At 42.9% G+C, this 21,872-nt stretch overlaps 1 protein-coding gene across 1 annotated transcript in view; it reads right to left on the bottom strand.

Moving 5' to 3' along the window:
• Positions 1-21,872, bottom strand: part of MYOF (myoferlin) — a 386,224-nt gene that overhangs the window by 112,834 nt on the left and 251,518 nt on the right. The window contains 3 exon segments of the mRNA XM_029609901.1: positions 6,513-6,581; positions 14,256-14,367; positions 20,064-20,237. Of these exon segments, the coding sequence (XP_029465761.1) occupies positions 6,513-6,581; positions 14,256-14,367; positions 20,064-20,237 (355 nt within the window).

The raw sequence follows: 21,872 nt of genomic DNA, 5'->3' as shown, positions 1-21,872 counted from the left end.
CTGTCACAAATGCCTGGATCCTGCAGCATGACCTCTCATGATAAAGAGGCACTGTGCCTATCTCTTATCCTCCAGCAAATGAGGAACTGGAGATCTGCTCTATTTACTGGCCATGTTCTCCAACTTGTTGTCAAACAAGAGTGAGCCATGAAAAGGCAGTTTGATGAAATTAGCCTTGGAGGTCACTTCGGCCAACCAATTTCTCAACCATAACTGGCACCTGGCCACCACACTTGAAGACACCCCTCTGGACAAGGTGTGGACCAAGGCACAGCCTGCATCAGCCAAAACGACAGTAGCTGGTACCGTAACAGAGCTAGATTTACACCAGAGTTAGCAACCTCCTGAGAGAGAAGTAAACAAGAGAGCGCCACTAAGGAACAACATGCAAAGTCACTGCCACAGCTTCAAATGCTTGCTCAAGGATAGTCTCAATCTTGCTAACATGAGCATCCTTCAAAGCCTTTCCCCCTTTTACGGGAATAGTGGTCCACTTGGAGACTGCACACACAAGTGTATCTACTTCGGAAAATGAAAGTGCTCTCTCACCACTAAAACCAGAGGGTATAGGCCTTCCAAAATCTGACCTCTTTGGAAATAGCCTCTGGGGCACTGCACTCAAGCTCAATCAATTCTAGAATGGCTTCCATCATGGAGAAAAATCAAGAGGCTCTACGCAAGAGAAACCAAACTAGGATTTCTCGACTCAGAAACGGAACCTGCCCCAGGAACTTCAAGTATTGTCAAGGTCTGGGAAAAACAGAGCTAGTAGCTCATCTCTATAAAAGAACTATCACATAGGGATGTGAATCGTTTTAGGACGATTAAAATTATCGTCCGATAATTTTAATATCGTCTTAAACCGTTATGGAACACAATACAATACAGATTCTAACGATTTATCGTTATAAATCGTTAGAATCGTGAGCCGGCACACTAAAACCCCCTAAAACCCACCCCCGACCCTTTAAATTAAATCCCCCACCCTCCCGAACCCCCCCCCAATAACTTAAATAACCTGCGGGTCCAGCGGCGGTCCGGAACGGCAGCGGTCCGGAACGGGCTCCTGCTCCTGAATCTTGTCGTCTTCAGCCGGCGCCATTTTCCAAAATGGCGCCGAAAAATGGCGGCGGCCATAGACGAAAAAGATTGGACGGCAGGAGGTCCTTCCGGACCCCCGCTGGACTTTTGGCAAGTCTCGTGGGGGTCAGGAGGCCCCCCACAAGCTGGCCAAAAGTTCCTGGAGGTCCAGCGGGGGTCAGGGAGCGATTTCCCTCCGCGAATCGTTTTCGTACGGAAAATGGCGCCGGCAGGAGATCGACTGCAGGAGGTCGTTCAGCGAGGCGCCGGAACCCTCGCTGAACGACCTCCTGCAGTCGATCTCCTGCCGGCGCCATTTTCCGTACGAAAATGATTCGCGGCGGGAAATCGCTCCCTGACCCCCGCTGGACCTCCAGGAACTTTTGGCCAGCTTGTGGGGGGCCTCCTGACCCCCACGAGACTTGCCAAAAGTCCAGCGGGGGTCCGGAAGGACCTCCTGCCGTCCAATCTTTTTCGTCTATGGCCGCCGCCATTTTTTCGGCGCCATTTTGGAAAATGGCGCCGGCTGAAGACGACAAGATTCAGGAGCAGGAGCCCGTTCCGGACCGCCGCTGGACCCGCAGGTTATTTAAGTTATTTGGGGGGGGGGTTCGGGAGGGGGGGGGGATTTAATTTAAAGGGTCGGGGGTGGGTTTTAGGGGGTTTAATGTGCCGGTTTTTCGATTTTTCGATTTTTCGATTTTTAACGATTTTTAACGATTTTTCACGATATTTTACCCCCCCAAACGGCAACAATACGATTCCCTCCCCCTCCCAGCCGAAATCGATCGTTAAGACGATCGAGGACACGATTCACATCCCTACTATCACATAGTTCTATACAGCTCCAATCCGGGTGAAGGGGGTCCCCATCCTCAAGAGAGGCAGCACTGGCACTATCCTCTGAGTCAGCCTGAGCTCCATCCAGAGGACCCGCTACCACTCGAGGGGCACTGTGGCGCTGAAAAAAGATAGAAGCATCCAGACCGAGAGGCATCTGAGGACTAGTTACAGAGCCACCTTCCTCTGCTGAGGAACGGTTAGGGGAGGGCCAAGGTCAGGCATCCCACTGAGATGTCTTCAACCAGACCACATCCGGCTGAGAAGAACCAGGCTTAGCCAAAAACAAAAGAAGACGAGACACTCTGAGCCTCCAAACAGCACTGGCGCTCCAGAAAGGAGAAGCCTGAAAAGAACAGGCAGTTCAAAGATAAAGCACTTAGGCTTCTGAAGCACAGGCACTATCACGGCTGACAATGTGCTGAGCGGTGGCCGGGGGCATGCGTCTATCCAGAGCCCTAGTACAGGAGTTCTAAACTACGATCCTTGAGGGCCGCAAGTGTCAGATTTTCAAAGTAACCAAGCTAAGCAAATTAATCTTGCTCTTATGCCATATATGTATGCAAATGTAACTGGTAAATATTCATTGTGGATATCCTGAAAACCAGTCCCACTTGCAGCCCTTGCTTGGAATAACTGTAGTAGTAGAATTAAAGGGACACAATAATAAAACTTAAAACAAAACGTTACCACCTGGAACTGTTCTTATGAAGATGGCAAAAGCAAGAATAGAAAATGGCAGAAATGCTAATTATAACAAACTCATCAATATCTTGTAATTCTTTTTCAGTGCTGCCCTTTCAGCCTTTCATCCATATGACTGAAAAATGTGAAGCTTTCTTATAGACAGGCCCAGCAATGTATAGGCCAGGCTCAGTTTGTTCCCCAAGGCTTTATTCCATGGGGGCTCTAAAAACTAATAGTATAGCCTCCTGTTCCCCAGTTACAATTATGAACTGTTGCGAGTGTGGCTTTCGGCTGGTATGAGCATGGAGGCGCGGTCACTAGCTCACGGGAGAGTGTGAGCCCCTGGACCACGGCACGACTCAGGGAGGAGCCCCAAGGCACACTGTGGAGGTGAGAGCATGCAAGCATGGGCGGAGCAGGAACAAAGCAGGACCGGAACTAAGGCAAGGAACTTTGGAGCAGGAACGAAGCAGGGTCAGCCCGCCACTGGACCTACACACACCAGTGTGACCCAGCAACGCAATGCTGGTCACAAGAGTAGCCCTCCGGCCACTCAGAAGCCCTTCCAGACCCGCCGCTTGGGGACAATGAGTGCATGAGGCCAGACGGAAGCTGAGGGCAGGAACAAGACAAGGCAGGAACTCAGGAACTTGGAAGACTCGGACAAGGATTCAGGTTACTTGGAGGTCTCAGGCAAGGATTCAGGTTACTTGGAGGTCTCAGGCAAGGATTCAGGACTCAGTCAAAAGTACTGGGTGAGAACAGCATCACAGCATGCCCTACACAGCCACCCATGGCTGATCGCGGACCACGCTGAATGCGAAGCAGACTCCAGGTGAAGAAGTGGAATTTGAGACTGGAACATGTTGAAGATTCAGTAGAAGCCTGCACCGAGGCACGCCCTACACAGCCTCCTGTGGCTGGTTGCAAACCACGCTGAAGTGGAGCGGATTCTGGCAGAGTCTTGGGCAAGGACTGAAGCAGGCGCAAGGAACTCCAAAGACCAGGACAGGATTCAAGACTCAGGATTCTCAGAAGAAAGGCATTAAAAACAAGAGCCTTCTGCAGGCTTGCATTGCAGATGAGAAGAAGACCATGTGTCATGAAGCGCCCTACATAGCCCCCATGGGCTGGTCATGGACCACGATAGTGGCATGCCAGGAAAGGTGGACACAAGGAATCTGGGAACTGGTTGCAGAGGTGAAGACGAAGACAACAGGACCAGGACATCAGGAACACAGAACATCAGGACATCCAGAACATCTGGAACATCAGGACATGGAACAGGCGACGAGGGAGCTCCAACGAGGGATGAAACCAGGAACATCAAGGTGAATAGGTTCAGGAACATGAAGAACATGGAGCAAAGATCCATCAAGGCACAGGAAGACCACGGAGGACCTGGATCAAGGAGAAGACCATAGACGCTGTGAAGACCAGATCCAAAGGCACTGAGGAACTGAGGCTGGACCCTTTTATAGGGCTGATCCAACGAAGACTGATGACATCACTGCTGAGGGCTGTGGGGCTTTTCCCGCCGCTGGCCCTTTTAATGATGAGGAGAGGCATGCGCCCGTGCCTATGGAAAGCTGGGAGCAGGACAGAGGACAGTGGCGTCCAGGCCGTGTGGAAGGCCCGATGAAAGGCAGCTCCCTGCCGCGAAGAAGATGGACACAGGCAGTGGCAGAGGCGGCTTCCCTGCCGCAAAGACAGAGGACCCCGGCGGCAGCTCCAGCCGCAATGGAGCAGGTGCGGCAGCGGGAGGCTATAGGACCGTGGAGCCACCTAGGACACAGCGGCCTGCCGCGAGAGATGGCGTTGGCCTGGCTGGAGGTAAGGGACTGCCTGCGGCCTGGCTGGAGGTAAGGGACTGCCTGCGGCCAAGCCGCAGGCAGAATCCTAACGAACTATCATAAGTAAAGAAAAATTCTACACTGCCCTTGAGAACATAAATCTCTTAAGAAGATGCTATGCTGCTATGAAGAAAGGCACTAATACAGAGTATTACTTAATGAAAAGTATCCCATTTCCTAGTATGGATGGCACACTTTCCTTTACCAATATTAAGAAAAATGTGTGCGCGTATATTGGACACATGGCAGTACACACAAAAAAGGGGCTGAATTAGCACAAGTTACAAAGGCATCAGCAAGAACACTAATTAAGGCTTCAACTCCCTGGATAATATTTTTAGAGCTAGAGGCAGTTTTGGTATGTTTTCTTCAGATATGCTGGGGAGCCTGAAATAAATCATTTACATTTGCCTTTCAAGAGAAGCACAATGGGCAAAAAGAAAAGGCAACTATTTAACCCAAATATTAACAGAAATCAAAGGCAATACAAGATGCAAACTATGAGCTCAATTTTATAACAGCATTTAGGACTCAGATACTGATAAAGCTACAGTGAACCACAGAATGGATTAAGGCTTATTGCAAACATGTATAATTAATGATGGAACCAGCCTGATGGGAAGCTTAATCAAAGCTCAAGATATATTTTCTCATAGCCCGTATTATAGTCTCCCTGTGCAACACCACTTTGAAACATTAAGTGCAACAATAAAAGTATGATTAAGAGTCCACAATTATATACTCATTGAGCAAAGCACTGGCCATCTCACCAGACTTGATGAAATACTACTTCAGTTTTTAGTACTTAAATTAATGCAGCTGTTGATGGGGAATGGCACCTGACAGAAATAGAGTGGATACTATTGACACCGTGAAGCTTGCTGTTTTGTAATTAGGTGCAGGTGAGTAGAAATCTCTAAGCTTGTACTATACCTTTTTGAATTATACAGTGTTTAAAAGGTTAGACCAAGTAAGTGCATTGCGCGTTGAGCTGGTCTGTAGCTAAAAGCATTTCTACCTGTCCTAAACATAACCTTTAAAATAGTCTCCGGTGTGAGATGATGACAATGTGTAGAGGAAATAATTTTTTTTCCGTCACTATCTGTCTTTGTGAAGGTTGCTTTACAGGTATTGCTAATTGTAAGTGTAAAATCATTTGACTCTGTTTCAGAGAAGGAAAGGGCAGCCATAAATGAGCATATCTGAGGCCTAGGTCTGGTGGTAGAATTTATTATTCAGCAACTGGAATGGTCTGTGTGTATTACTTACAAATGCAGGATTCAGCGCCACAGCATGAAACAAGGTAACTATCAATAGTTCATCATAAAGTATCACTTAATAGGAAGCGCATTCATTTGAAATGACATTGTCGTTTCTTGTTTTCAAATGAAATTTAAGAAATCACAAAATTTAGTGGTTTTTCTTCTAATCATTTTAGTATGCGATATTTCAGGTATTCAGAAATAGTGCATGTGTTTTCTGAAATGTAAAAATATGAAAAAAAAAATGGGAAAACGAACAAAAACAAAATAAAAATCGACCCCCAAACAGTGACATATTTTGGCCTGCACACCCCTACTTCTTAAAAGTATGACTTGTCTCTTTCTTGGCCCTACTGCTCCCTATTCCCCGTCACCTTTGTATTTATATCGACATTTTATTTTCTTTATAGTCATTCTGAATAAAAGGTATGGTTCCTTCTATCACACCCACACCCCCTGCATTTCCCTTCCCTAAGTTTACTCTTCATGGTTGGCTATGCTTTACATACACTGCAAATCCTGAGGAGGCCCAGCAGAGCAGCTCCACCATTTATGTGAATTTGTAAGCAGGCAAATAGGAGCTCCCCCATCAAAACCAGACAAACTCATTCTCAAGACTAAGGCCTAAATGAGAACAAAATGAGGGTATATTCATTATTTTCAATGTTGAACAGTGAAATGTATTGTAAAACATTTTTGCCTAGTCCCACTGCTTTAAGAACGCCTGATAGTTGTGCACTTTGTGCATTTCAGTCATTTAAGTTGGGTTTTGATTCATACCTGAAAAAACTGTCTTTGTCCAAAGCAGAGAGGTTTCTTGCTTGATAAATGTAGCAGCGTAAGTGATAGTTGTAAACTCCTTTAAAAAAAAAAAAAAAAAACCCACAGAAATTTGCATAATCAAACATTTTACCCATTTTAACTCAACTTAATATCTAACAATAAAAATTATTAATCTGTTTCTTAACAACTGGTACCAGGGCCATGGATGTAAATTATGACAGAACGGTTAAAGGCAAGGAGTGTGTTGCAAACCGATCAATGGTCTGGTAATTCATATGAAAAAGTCAATAATTAGATATATGCAGATTGTTCAAAAATTTAATGAGTGACAAATATTTGACTGTGTTGCAGTAGTTATCAAAACTCCTCTGCTCCCCGACATGGAATTGTGTTTCGCAGTGGCTTCATCAGGAGGATCAATACTATGGGGAAAATAAATGTCAAAAAACATTTAAATAATCCAGTCATTAAAACAACAAACCAAAATGGCTACAGCAAATAAATATTTGATGTACATACCAGACTGCAATGATTAATTAGAAATTGTCTGCCAAAGATATATAAACATACGTGTTAAGAGCGGGGGAGAAGCCAAGATGGTGGCATGAGTGCAGCATCGGTGTGAGCTGCTCTTCTTGTTTCCTGTTACCTCTTGTTTCTTCGAGTCCAGAATGCCTCCTAAGCAGAAGGGAAGAGTTCAGGTGTATCCCTCAGCACCCTCTCTTCCTTCGGGCAGCGAACTATCCCCGAATTAGCTGCAAACTAACCGATAACAGGGGTGGCAACTCCCACAGATGGTACAGGGAGAGGAGCCTCGATCTCGTCGGGGGAAATTTCTCTTAGGCCCCCCCAAGGATGCTGTCAGCAATTTCCTCCCTGAGATCCCCTGGGAACGGTGCTTGCAGCCTCAGAGTCGGAAGGCCCTGGGTACAGCAGAGGAGGGAGCAGCCACAGAGATTGGGAGCGTTTCTACAGCGCCGGCAGCAGGGCGTGCAGGTTTGATGGTTCCAGCAGCAGTTAATCAGGTGGACCATCCTGGTGGAGGTGAGCTTGTAGTGATTCTACCTCCGAATATCCAGACTGTTTTGGACTCTACTGCCATATCTGAGCAAAGAACTTTGTTAGCTCCACTCCCCAAACCTGCAGTTGTGACTCTAGATTCCCTATGGGAATTAGTGGCCCAGGTTGGCCCAGCTCTCCAAGTTTGTTCTTCACAAATATCAGCTGCTTCATCTAAATTGGATGCTCTGACACAAGAACATAACTCCCAGCTTAATGACCACACTAATAGGATTCAAAATTTAGAAGGCCAAGTGAGGACGGTGCAAAGTGTTCAGTCTACTATTATCCAGGAATGCACAGTATTAAATAGGAAAATTGAATTTATTGAAAATCAGTTGAGGCGTTTGAATTTACAGCTTTTGAATTTTCCTAGAATAAAGGATGAACAGCCACGAGTTACCCTTCGAAAATACATGACAGAGATTTGACAGATTTCCCCAGAAAATATTCCTTCATTCAACAGATTATATTTTCTTCCATTTGCACATGCAAGAGAGAATGCTGTACAACATCAATTGGACAATGGGAACCTAACTGAATTCCTGGAATCTTCTGCAGTTGAGATTGTTGAAAGAACCAATTTGTAGGGATGTGCAGCAGGGACGGATACGTTCAATTCGGTATTCGTATTCGTCGGGACCCCGACTCGTTCATTAGTTACGTATGGTATTCGTTTCCCATTAAAGTTAAAAAAAAAAACCAAACATCCCAACCCTTTAAATTTAATTAACTACAACCCTGCACCTTCCTGATCCCCCAAGACTTGCCAAAAGTCCCTGGTGGTGCAGCGGGGGTCCTGCACTCAGGCCATCAGCTGCCGGTATTCAAAATGCCGCCGATAGCCTTTCCCTTACTATGTCACAGGGGCTACCGGTGCCATTGGTCGGCCCCTGTCACATGGTAGGAGCACAAGATGGCGCCAGCCGTCCATTGCTTTTCTGTACACACTCCGATTTAATATCATAGCGATATCGCTATGTCGGAGGCACCAAAAATAAAAAAAAATCTGCCTGCCAGTCAGCGGGTTCGAAAACGGACACTGGTAAAATTAAGAGTCAGTTGTCGGACCTGCTGACAGCCGCCTCTTCTGCTAATAAGGAGGTGCTAGGGACTTGCTATTGTCATTAGTGCCTCCTTATTATTGCCCGGCCTCATTTAAATACAGAATTGCACACCCAGGAGAGGTTCCTGGGCACACATTGGGAGAGCGGGCGCTCAACTTGGAGAGCTGGCTCTCCCACACCTTTTACTAAATCGATTTATTAGATGATATGGTCACCACTCAAGATGGATAGCTATCTCCATTTATTGCAAACTAACTGACCGTAATACTCTATTGAAATTCTCTAGCGATCACTCACGTCACCTGAGACCAAACATCCCAATTGGAAAGTTATTACATCTGCAACATCTTTGTTCCACCACATCTGACTTTTCTATACAAGCTCAAGATTTGGTTGCCCATTTTCTTAAGGGGCTATCCTCAAAGCCTGTTGAAAAAAAAACATACAAACGCACCCCTACCCGCTCACTGAGAACGGCTTTTTACCACCATCTACTGCAAACATCAAGGCCACCATGACCGTGTTTTACCCTTCTCAGGGTGCATTAGAGACGTTTGTGCAATTATTAAAATGCACTGGCAAACTTTAGCTCCTATTTCAATTTTTGCAAACCAACCTAGATTCACTTTCAAGAGGGGAAAATAATCTGCGGGACACCCTAGTGCATTCTTTTTTGAAGTCCAATCCTTCACAGGATACTCCTTTAGGACATGCCCCATGTGGCCACTGCATAGCTTGTCCAATGTCCTTAACTTTAACTTCATTTACACATCCAATGACAGGATACACCTATTTTCTGAATCACACATCTACTTGCAAAACAGGGATCATTTACATTATCCAATGTCCATGCAAGCTTCTATATATAGGCAAAACCATACGCAAATTGAAACCCCAAATTTTTGAGCACTGCTCTTGCATTAGAAATGCTAACATAAGAACATAAGAAATTGCCATGCTGGGTCAGACCAAGGGTCCATCAAGCCCAGCATCCTGTTTCCAACAGAGGCCAAACCAGGTCACAAGAACCTGGCAAGTACCCAAACACCAAGAAGATCCCATGCTACTGATGCAATTAATAGCAGTGGCTATTACCTAAGTAAACTTGATTAATAGCAGTTTATGGACTTCTCCTGCAAGAACTTATCCAAACCTTTTTTGAACCCAGCTACACTAACTGCACTAACCATGTCCTCTGGCAACAAATTCCAGATCTTAATTGTGTGTTGAGTGAAAAAGAATTTTCTCCGATTAGTTTTAAATGTGCTACTTGCTAATTTCATGGTCCTTCTATTATCTGAAAGTGTAAATAAGCGATTCACATCTACTCGTTCAAGACCTCTCATGATCTTAAAGACCTCTATCATATCCCCCCTCAGCCGTCTCTTCTCCAAGCTGAACAGCCCTAACCTCTTCAGCCTTTTCTCATAGGGGAGCTGTTCCATTCCCTTTATCCTTTTGGTTGCCCTTCTCCGTACCTTCTCCATTGCAACTATATCTTTTTTGAGATGCGGCGACCAGAATTGTACACAGTATTCAAGGTGCAGTCTCACCATGGAGCGATACAAAGGCATTATGACACTTTTCGTTTTATTAACCATTCCCTTCCTAATAATTCCTAACATTCTGTTTGCTTGTAAGATAGAAGCCCCCTTAGCAGCACACTGGTTAGCTGCCCATCACTCTTTAAATGACCTAAAGATTTTTTGATTTGGAAGTTCCTCCTCCATTCCACATGGTGGCAGCTTCTCCAAATTTTTAACTTCTCAGGAGCAGCGCTGGATCTGTGTGTTTAATTCTATAACACTTGTAGGCTTAAACAATGACATAGAATGGTCTGTTTGTTACTAGCGATGCACATGCGATCCTTCACGCTGATGTCATCACCCCGCCCCTAAGCCATCACTGTTCAGCCAGTATTTTTGCGTGCTTTTGTGAACCCTGCCGGTATATTAGTTGGTCCCCTGACATATCAGTGCTCTCAAGCCGCGACTGTAATTTTCTTTAACGCTCAAACAGGTTGGTTTCTCTTTCATCTTTTCACAGCGATATCATAATGATCTGGTTAACGCAGCAGCCTTTTTGAATTTTATTTTTACAGTCACTGTTCCAAGTTAACACTCTGGCTTTTAAGCCGCAATTAAAACTTCTTCAAAAGTTTGTACAGGTCAGTTTGCTTTCTGCTCTTTTCACAGCGGCTTTATTTTATTTTATCTTAAACTTCCCCATAGTTCACCCAACTCTTCCTCTTTTCAGATTTCTCTACATTTTGTACACAGCACAGATAAGAGTGACCAGATTTCAGAAGTGGTATGTGCCTTCATCATTATACTAATTTTCCCGCTACAATCGCCATGGACCATCTCTTCCCCAGCTTTTCCTCCTAAGTATATTTTTTTTCCTAAGCATATTTTGTCACCGCCTAGGCTTTCAATTCATGCATTTGTCTTCCAATAAAGCTGCAGTAACCTCCTTCCCTCACGCCCCCCTCCACCATTGAACCTCCCTATCCCAGTTCGCCCACTACCCCAATAATCCTGATCTTACTAGTTTTGTTACTTTGTTTTTTTCCCCTTGCTTAAGATATCCAAGTTTATTTCCTCCTTGTTTCATTGTAAGACAATTATTTGTTACTGTCTATTTTATGGTTGAAATGTAAACCGTAGTGATAAGTAACTCTGTTATTTGAACTTCGGTATAGAAAAGTTATAAATAAATAAATAAATATTTACACTCACTAGCACTAGAAATGCTTAAGAATAAGTCCTATTGTACTAAGCATTATTTGGTCTCCAATTCACTGTTATAATGCTATCAGTCAGTACCTAGCTCTCACTCTGCTTACAGTTTTAACAAGTATGTTTATATATCTTTGGCAGTCAATTTCTAATTATTCATTGTAGTATGCTATGTACATCAAACATTTCTTTATTTGCTGTAGCCATTTTGGTCTGTTGCTTTAATGATTTGATTATTTAAATGTTTTTTAACTTATTTTCTCCATAGTATTGTTCCTCCTGATGAAGCCAGGGAGAAATACAGTTCCATGTCAGGGAACAAAGTTTTGATAACTACTGCAACACAGTCAAATATTTGTCACTCATTAAATTTTTTAACACAATCTGCATATATCTAATTATTGACTTTTTCATATGAATTACCAGACCACTGAACAGTTTGCAACACACTCCTTGCCCTTTAACCTATTTGGATTTTATGTGATTTGCATTCTTTCCACATCTATAGTGGTAATTATGACAGTAAAACATAAAATGACATTAAATTGTAAATTTTCATAATCATTCATAATCACACTATTTATGCGATTATTCCTCTCAATGGAAGTTGTAGGGTGCTCCCAAATGACCCTAAAAGCTTAAGTCACAGACTGTAAATTCTCCTTTTGTCCCAGCTTGTAAATGGCATATTCAGTAACATTTCATGCTCTCCTCGGACTTTTTAACAAGATCAAGAGTAAGGTTTGAGCCATGAGCAGAGCACAGTCTCTTCCTGGCTTTTTGTCTGAAATTGTGAACCTGGAAAATATGGGGAGATTAATCTCCTGCCATTCCACCTCATCGGGGACCAAGAGCCATACAGACCCTGGCTAAAGCAGGAGTATTAAGCCTCCCATTAAAAAAAAACAAAAACCATTTAGTGGCTCAGTAGCTGTGATGCGCATTGCCATGCAGAGGATCTTGGTTTGATTTCCAGGCAGGTCTCTGCTCTCTAGGCCAGCTAGGGATGCCGCCGAGGCAGCATTCACAGCCTATAGGGGGGCAGGGAGGTTCTCAGACATTGTTAAACAGCAATACCTCATTGTCAGGCTTCGAGTCCATGACGGCAGATTCTGGATGGAGCCACAATCTGGGGACCCTGGCCCACAACTGTCCCTGCAATGGCTGAACCTAGTTGGGAGGGACTAAAACTGTACTGGGAAAAAAATCTCCTGGTAAGTTGCAAATGAAGGCTCAATAGTAGGGATGTGAATCGTTTTTTGACGATTTAAAATATCGTCCGATATATTTTAAATCGTCAAAAATCGTTAGAGCCGCGATACAACAATTCCCCCGATTTATCGTCAAAAAATCGTAAATCGGGGGAAGGGGGAGGGGAAGGGGGAGGGCGGGAAAACCGGCACACTAAAACAACCCTAAAACCCACCCGACCCTTTAAAATAAATCCCCCACCCTCCCGAACCACCCCAAAATGCCTTAAATTACCTGGGGTCCAGAGGAAGGGTCCCGGTGTGATCTTTTACTCTTGGACCTCTGTGCGTTGTAGACAGGTCAAAGGTAGCGCCGGCGCCATTTTGTTTTTTTGTCCCCCGACGTCAGGAGCGTAGGAGATCGCTCCTGGACCCCCGCTGGACCCCCAGGGACTTTTGGCCAGCTTGGGGGGGGCCTCCTGACCCCCACAAGACTTGCCAAAAGTCCAGCGGGGGTCCGGGAGCGATCTCCTACTGCGAATCGATTTTCCGTACGGACCAACGATTCGACTGCAGGAGGTCGTTCCGGACCCCCGCTGGACTTTTGGCAAGTCTTGTGGGGGTCAGGAGGCCCCCCCAAGCTGGCCAAAGTCCATGGGGGTCCAGCGGGGGTCCGGAACGACCTCCTGCAGTCAAATCATTTTTCCGTACGGAAAATCGATTCGCGGTAGGAGATCGCTCCCGGACCCCCGCTGGACTTTTGGCAAGTCTTGTGGGGGTCAGGAGGCCCCCCAAGCTGGCCAAAAGTCCCTGGGGGTCCAGCGGGGGTCCGGGAGCGATCTCCTACGCTCCTGACGTCGGGGGACAAAAAAACAAAATGGCGCCGGCGCTACCTTTGACCTGTCATATGACAGGTCAAAGGTAGCGCGGCACCATTTCTACAACGCACGGAGGTCCGAGAGTAAAAGATCACACCGGGACCCTTCCTCTGGACCCCAGGTAATTTAAGGCATTTTGGCGGGGTTCGGGAGGGTGGGGGATTTATTTTAAAGGGTCGGGGTGGGTTTTAGGGTTGTTTTAGTGTGCCGGTTTTCCCGCCCTCCCCCTTCCCCTCCCCCCCACTGGACCCCAGCTAATTTAAGGCATTTTGGGGGGGTTCGGGAGGGTGGGGGATTTATTTTAAAGGGTCGGGGTGGGTTTTAGGGATGTTTTAGTGTGCCGGTTTTCGATTTACACGATTTACACGATATTTAAAAAACCCAAACTGCGATGATCCGATTCCCTCCCCCTCTCAGCCGAAATCGATCGTTAAGATGATCGATCACACGATTCACATCTCTACTCAATAGTGGCCATTTCTGATTGAGCTGAGTCCAAAGGGAGCTTGAAGAAACTTGTCAGACCATTAAAAAACAAACATAACAAAAATCATTTCAACCTCAAAATTACTTTTCTAAAGAATTCATAACCCAAAATGCAATGTACTCTTCCAAAAGAGGTAACAGAACCTTGCAGGCAGCACAGTAAGAATCTTGGCCTGCAGTTATATGTAATTAAGATTCCATTGCACGAGAAACCCTGTTTTATTCTAATACTTTTACAAAGTGGGTGCTTTATTTGCTAAAGTGCCTTCCCACTAGGAACTGTTGATGGCAGGCCAAGAAACAGATATTGAAATACAACACAAACTGCTTACTGTCAAAGTTGCAGGAGACAATTGGTGTGTTAGCCCCAAACATAGATGTTGCAGTCTCTTTGGATTTTTCTGAGCTTTTTTTGTCTTCATCATCTGCACTCATGTCAGCTCCCTAAATCCATATAAAATAAAAACACAAGAGATTAAACATACTTATGCAGTTTGGAAACAAAAAATAAAACATACATACAGTATCATTTTATGTTTAAATATGTTTATGGAGTTTCATCCAACAGGTACAAACAACTGTGCGATAAGGAACCATATTAAACACAAACAAACCAGGAGGTACACTGGTTGATTCTTTCCCAGCATCCCACCTACAAGTATGCACATATCCTGAAAATTTCCCCTCCAGTATTCCCCAACCACTTCCCCATCCCAATTTTCTTAGCATGTCCCAGCAGTCCTCCAACCACCCAATAGGAATGATCCAATCTAATCATTTAAAATAAGGCTACGTGCTCGGTGTGGCAATGACTGAATATATGCATCCCAAACAAGTAAAAAAGGTTTAGATTTGCTACAGTGTCTTTTTATATGATAACACAGTCTTTCCTTATTTGTAATACATTCTCTTCGCAGAGAGTTAAACTCCGAATGCTGAGGTCAGTCCATTTCCACAGGCAGATAAAATCATGCAATAAGCATGCAGCACAATATCCAGTGTAAGAAAAAGAATTAGGGAACTTCATTAAGAGATCTGTGTATTTTTAGCATGAGAAAACACCTCAGATTTACATGGATAAAACATGATAGCCTATAAAGGTTATTGAGCTTGTGACTAATTATGGATATCCCTATGAGGAAAGCTCACAGTGAGCAAAACATGGTGGGCATCAGGGATAGCTTCTTTGGAATGCAACTGACACTACTAAATACAAGTATGTGGGTCACTATTAAAATGCATTGATGAACTAGGACCCAAGATGGCAGACGCATAGTCAGCAACGTGGAAGCTCTGTCGGGCAGATTTCTCAAAATATATTTCCTGCTATTCACTTTTTCTTTCAATGGGTAGGAAAAGGAAGCCACAGATCTGGGAATTTCCCTGTGGCCCCTTCGACAATTCCTTTGATGGGCCCAATGGATGCCCACATTTTGCGCAGCAGCCCACTTTCGGGGCCTCATCCGCTGGAGGGAGGGGGAGGGGAATTGGAGCTCCCCTCTCTCCCTGGCTCACTTTCTCCTTTGAGCCCCATGGAGAGAATTTCACTGGATAACCCTGCATTTGCCAGAAGCGCCCGTGAGTCGGAGGAAACACTGACTGCCCCAACGGCAGTTGGGGCGTTTTCTGCAGGGATCGTCAGGGCAGCAGCGGCAGTTGTGAGCTCAATTTCCATCTCGGGCCAGAATGTGGTTTCAACCAGGGAGCCAGACTGACAGAATCATTGAGTAACAGCAAAGGTACTGTGTTATTACAAACTGTAACTTCGTTAACTCAAACTATAGTTCAGAAACCATCTGTTTTTTCCACTGGAGACTATCTGGGACGCTATTGTAGAATTAAGAGGTTTAATTACTCAGCAAGTTACATCTTTGACTTTGATATCGCAGACATTTTCCCCTCCAGCTCGTTGCATTTCAAATACAACTTTTGAATTGGAGCAGCAATTAATATCTATAAGGGTACAGACAAATTCCCCTCAACAGATGCAAGTGGCTTTAACTAAAAAAAATGCTAACTTAGCAACAAGAATTGAAGCTCTGGAAAATGTTGTGAGAAACAGGAACCTCAGATTTATCAACTTTCCGAGACTGCCCTTCATTTCACCAAGGGAGATGTTTAAGAGGTATCTGGTGGAGCTGTTAAAGATACCCGAAAATGCGATTCCCCCGGTATCTAAAATATTTTATTTGCCGCAGTTTAAAAGGGTCCATGAAGCCCAGCAAGGAGATGACCCTATATCATTAGTGCCAGTGAAGGAATCAAGTATCGACGTGTCAACTCTGCTTGAAACATCTGATATGGAGCTGGCAGTGCCAGCCACGCTGGTTGTAACTCTGACACTGGAACCAGATAAAGACTAGTTATTAAAATTGTATTTCCGTCATAGAACTGAACAGATTCTACAGTTTAAAATTCAAGTTTTTCTTAACGTCTCCAGACAGACCCAGAGAAAGCGGAGACAATTTTTGTTACTGCAAACACAGGTTCAGCAAGTTGGGGGGAGCATTTTTCCTTAAATTCCCATGCAAATGCATGATTAAGTTTCAAAATAAATCATATTTTTTATGATCCCCCCCACCCCCAACTAACTCAGATTTTGGTAGGAAAAACACAACCTGTTGTTAATCTCTAGTCGTAAGCCCAAATGTCATATCTCGTTAAACTAAGGCTGTTATTTGAGACTATAGCTTTTTTCTTTATTCTAAGATATTTGTTTAGGTTGAGAGATGGGTCCTTCGTTATTGAGGACTAGAGTTTAAAGATATAGAGAATATATGTATTGCCTCAATGTATTCTATTTCTTCTTTGTTCTTCACAAAGATATTCTCATGTATCTTCTTTTTTTTTTTTAATTCTTTATTTATAATTTTCAATAATACAAACAAATCAGTCGTTTGTAACAGAAAAAAAAAACATGAAGTGGTAATAATACATTCATATAATATGTATAATATCACTTTAGCTTCATTCTTTAAATTACCATTACCATATCAATCCAAAATTAGAGATTCCACATGGTGGCAGAGTAAAAACAAGGGAGAAATAATTAGTAATATAACCATAACAACATGCATAGATCCCATACAGCCTATTCATTCAATCTCTAGGCAGATGGGGAGGAGGTAGCTAATTTCCTCTGTTCTACAAAATTTTTAGCTGGTCGGGCATAAAAAAAAAAATATAAATCATTGTGTTTTTTAATTAAACATTTACATGGAAAGCGAAGCATGAAAGTATAACCCAATGTAATTACTTCTTGACAGAATGCTAAAAAGCCTTTCTGTCTTGCCTGTGTGGCTATTGCTAGATTGGGGAATATCTTAACTACTTTCTCATGAAATGTAATGGGATATTTGTTGAAATATTTCATCATTGTTAAATTCAAGTCATTTAAACATGAAAAAGTCACTAATAAAGTACCCCATTCAATTACTTGAGCAGTAGAATCTTCTAAAAAATTTGTAAGATCTCCCTGAAACATCATTTCAGATCTGTTATTTAAATTTAAATCCTTTGGTTTTAGTAAGAAATAACAATAATTCACAACTGGTGAGTCTTCTAAAGTAAAGCCAAGCGTATCCATCAGAAATTTTTTATTTTTTTTAACAGTAATTAGAGGTGTTTCCCCAACTATTCTGGGGAAATTTAGAAATCTTAAGTTGAATCGTTTGGCTTTATTTTCAAGAGACTCTATTCTTCTAGACAGAATTTCCCTATCCTTTACAACAGCCACCTTAAATTCGAACTCCTCCTCTGCCAGCCTCTTTTTTTCTGTTAAGATGTAAATCTTATATATTGAAAAATACGCATAAATAAAAAATTGAAAATAAATGCATTGATTTGTACAAGTAAGATATATGGGTTTTTAGATTTTGATACAAAGATATATGGAATGTTTATCTAATGACTGTCTTTTGTAAAAAGGTATGTTCATAGTCTGGTCACTACTTCTTTTGCTTATCTGTGGAAACCTTATTCAGCTCCAACAATGTTACCATTAATTACTCATTCATTTTACAATGTATCTTCAGAAATATAACCACCAGTAAGCACAATAGGTTCCATGGCCATAAAGTTCATGTTCAGTACTGCTCCCCTTTACAATTTCAAAGCAACTGGTACCCATGCTGGCTATTTCAACAAAAAAGGCAATAGGGATGTGCATTTGTTATAAACGAATATGAAAACAACATGAATGCGGCTATTTTTGGTTCATTCCGAATGGAACGAGCTGAAAATAGACTCTCAAAAAAATACCCCAAAACTGTCGGGTATTTTTGTTTTCTTGTCCACAATAAATGGCCTCCCTGAGGTTTCCCACTGCCAACAAATAAATCAGTGTCCAAGCTGAACCCAACTGGGGCCTTCACAGGTCTCTCTGACCCACCTCCTGTCCTGCAAATCCAGGTTCTTAGCAGAGGCCTACACGGCTGGGTGAGCCAAGCCCAGCTGGTCCCCTCCAAGTCCCTCAAATAGACCCGAAGTATATGCCAGGGCTAGGGACTTCCCCTGCCTCCATTTATCCTTTCCATTTTTTTGGGGGGGTGGGGGGGGGAAGAGTGTAAAGTTACAAAAATGTCATTGCAGTATAATATATTAAACTGTGGGAAAAAAAGGAACCCCCCCCAAAAAAAACAGACTTCACAATCTTAAGATTAATATGGAAGATCATAATTTAAAACATAAAAGAATATATTCTATGGATTCGTCAGGAAATGCTCCTGTGCAAGGAATGGACAGGAGCAATGCCAGTTTGCTCTCTCTCACATCGAGTTCTTTTAAAAATGATACCAGTTGCCTGGAAGACAGCACCAAAATGACGTTACTTTGGTACCAGTCTCAGGTGCAGCTGGACCTGGGTATGGACATACAGCATAATGGTATTGGTCACAACTGTGCTGTCACGTCAGTGCCAGCCTCCAGGCAGTCAGCACCATTTTTTTTTTTTTTTTAACCGTTCAGTGGCGGCAGAAGTGAACAGGAATTGCTCCTTCCCCTTTGTTGGTGATACTCCCAGTGGAAGGGGTAAGTGGAGGCTGGGGAGGTCCCAGCTCCAGCACAATCTTCAGGGGCTATCCGAGAGGTCCAGGTAGGCCACAGCTGTGCTCAGCTCTGCCCAGCTATGTAGGCCCAGGCCCTGAGTGGATTTACTGGGTGGGAGGGGAATTGAAGGAGCCTGAGCAGGCCCTGGTTTGGCTCAGGCCCCCTGCTGAGAGACAGGCGGGGAATAGAAGGCCTCAGGAGGTCTAGTGTGGATCAATTTTTTGTTTTGTGGATTTGTAATGTTTTTTTTTTTTTGTTTTTTTTTTTTTAATTATTTGGGAAATGAACTGAAAAAAAAAAATAAACGAAATAAAAACAAACCCTCCTCTCAAAATGAAAAAATGAAAAAAAACAAAAAACCCCCAAACCAAAGTGAAATTATTGGGCTTGCACGTCCCTATACCATCTCAGCCCCTAAAGATAGTTGCTCCAGAGCAGGGCTGGAGCACATTGGTAATACTATGTGGAAAGTTTGCACTACCACTGCTGGAGCCACATATGTTCTGTGGGAAAATATAGGATTTCAATTTGCAAAGCTGTCAATACAACACCTTTCATAAGCAGCAGAATATACACTAGAAGCATTTGGCAAAGTAACAGCATTGCTCTAGTATTGATGGGATCATGCCCCTACTTTCAAGTTCATTAAACTTCCTCTAACACTATGGTGGCTGTTTTAGAAATACCAGATACGATAAAATCAAAACTTCTCGGTTAAATGACGATTTTAATGTATCATTCATCAAAATGGTTGATATTTTCTAAAATTTGGCAAAAGCGATTAGAATCCCAAACCCCTACAGCTTGCCATACATGTAAGTAGCTTGTACTCACGTACATGCTATTTTATAAACATCAAAACTATGTGCATATTTTTAGTCTCAAGTGCATATCTACATGCCCCAAAAGGGGTAACTAGCAGCATTCTGGGTCAGGACCACGAAGTACGCATGCAAGTTGCTATTTTATAAGAGACTTATGCATATACATTTGGCAACTTATTTGCGTAATCTTACACTTGCTAATTTTGTTGTACAACTGATATAGCTATCTGGCTATATCACAACTTCTCTACCATATTTGCCACTACTTACAAGAGCACCTTCAAGTCGAAAGATAGCACATGCACCAAGACGGTCTGAAGGAGCCATTTTTCTTCTCCACCTCCTCCGTCGGAATGTATCAGATTTGCGTTCTTTCACGTGAAATTTCCACCCAATTAAAGAGGCATATTCCCATCCTTCTTGATCCTGGTGGGCTAATGGTCCCTACAGCAGAATACAGAGAAACCAGTAGAAATAGAAACCATGGCACTAGAAAAAGGTTCAGTTAAAATAAAAACTTATTAACTATTTCTTGCAAAAGTGCTGTTTGATAACAATAAATGTTAAGAAAAAAAAAAAAAGAGGAAATAAAGAGATTTATGCATCAAAATTGTGGTGGTCATTGTACTTCACTTGAATAGGTAGAAATAAATGTCAAACAAGAATTTTTTATGAGAATAAGAAGAAACATTTTTGAAGGGATTTACAGAGGTAAAAAGCGGATTTGCCTGCATTAATCAGCTGCCTAAAATCTGCTCACCCTCAATGCAGCCAAAAGTCCGGGCACTGCTCCATAACCCCCAGACCTTTTGCTGCACAGAGAGGAGGCATTCCCGGGAGTGTCCTGAGGTCAGAGAAGGAAGATAATATGCATAGATTGCATTTCTAAATCTTTGCCTGTGCGCTTTCTGTAAAATTCTAGCCACTGAAACTAATGTGTTTACTTCATACCCGTGGGCAAGTGGAAATACGTATGTACTTTCTCTGAGAACTGGTGTAAAACCGGAAAGAAGTACATGTGGTCATTTTCAAAATTGCCCCTTAATAAATCTGTGACTCTCTTTGCTATTGAAAACCAGTCACATGCTTATTAAGTTACAGGTGATGCCTTCTTACTGGACTAACTTATTTCTTGATCCTTATTTCTAGAAGCATTTTAGAACAGATCTTTACTAAAGTTAAAGTGAGCGAGAAAGCGTGAGGAGTGTGAGCGAGACCGAGCACGAGTGGGTGTGCATGCATGCATTTGAATATGTGCATGTATGAGTGCTTTTCACATCTCTATCCAAGTGTTCTGGGCATTTAGGATCACGTGTCTGATGTGGCCTGATCAGGAATTTCATATCTGTGAAATTCTTGAATCTGTTGTTTTTCCTCACAAATGTATCACTTATTCTGCTCATTCATTAAGGGCTTTGCAGATAATCCAGAACAGTGCAGCTCAGCTTTTGATCAGTGCCCCTTTCCGAGAACACCTCTCTCTCTCCCCATCCTTACCAGCTTGCACTGATGGCCTAGTATTTGCTGGCGTATAAAGCATAAGACCTTAGTATTGGTTCATAAACTAGTCTACAATTCTGCTCCAGTTTAGATTAATTCTGTTCTTCGCCTCTATAAACCCCCCCTAGAAAGTTGAGATCAGTTAATAAATGCTTATTAAAAGTCCCTTCTTCAAAGTCAGCTCATTTAGCTGAAGCCTGCGGTCGTGCCTTTGTGGTCACTGGAGCACTTGCATTGAATTCTTTTCCAGAACACCTTCGTCTGCTGACAACTATCTTTAAAATGGCTTTAAAAACCATACCTGTTTCGAGAAACTTTTGGTACGAGCCGATAAGGGTTTATCAGTTCTTTTCCACTTAATTTTGATATTTTGTTGGGCTAACATTATGTTAAGCAATATTGCTAATATGCCACCTTTTATGAAGGCCACATTGTACCATGCCTCAATCATTTTGTAGAGGAGGTTAACAAATTAATACACTAAACTAAATTAATGTATAAGTGATAGCCATGTTTTTAAGATTTCATTTTTAATGAACAAATATTTAGAAATATTTTCCTCCTTTGCCTCTAACATTT

Source organism: Rhinatrema bivittatum, chromosome 7, assembly GCF_901001135.1.
Source record: "Rhinatrema bivittatum chromosome 7, aRhiBiv1.1, whole genome shotgun sequence".
In the NCBI taxonomy this organism is placed as follows: domain Eukaryota; kingdom Metazoa; phylum Chordata; class Amphibia; order Gymnophiona; family Rhinatrematidae; genus Rhinatrema; species Rhinatrema bivittatum.
This window is presented reverse-complemented; position numbering and strand designations above follow the sequence as displayed.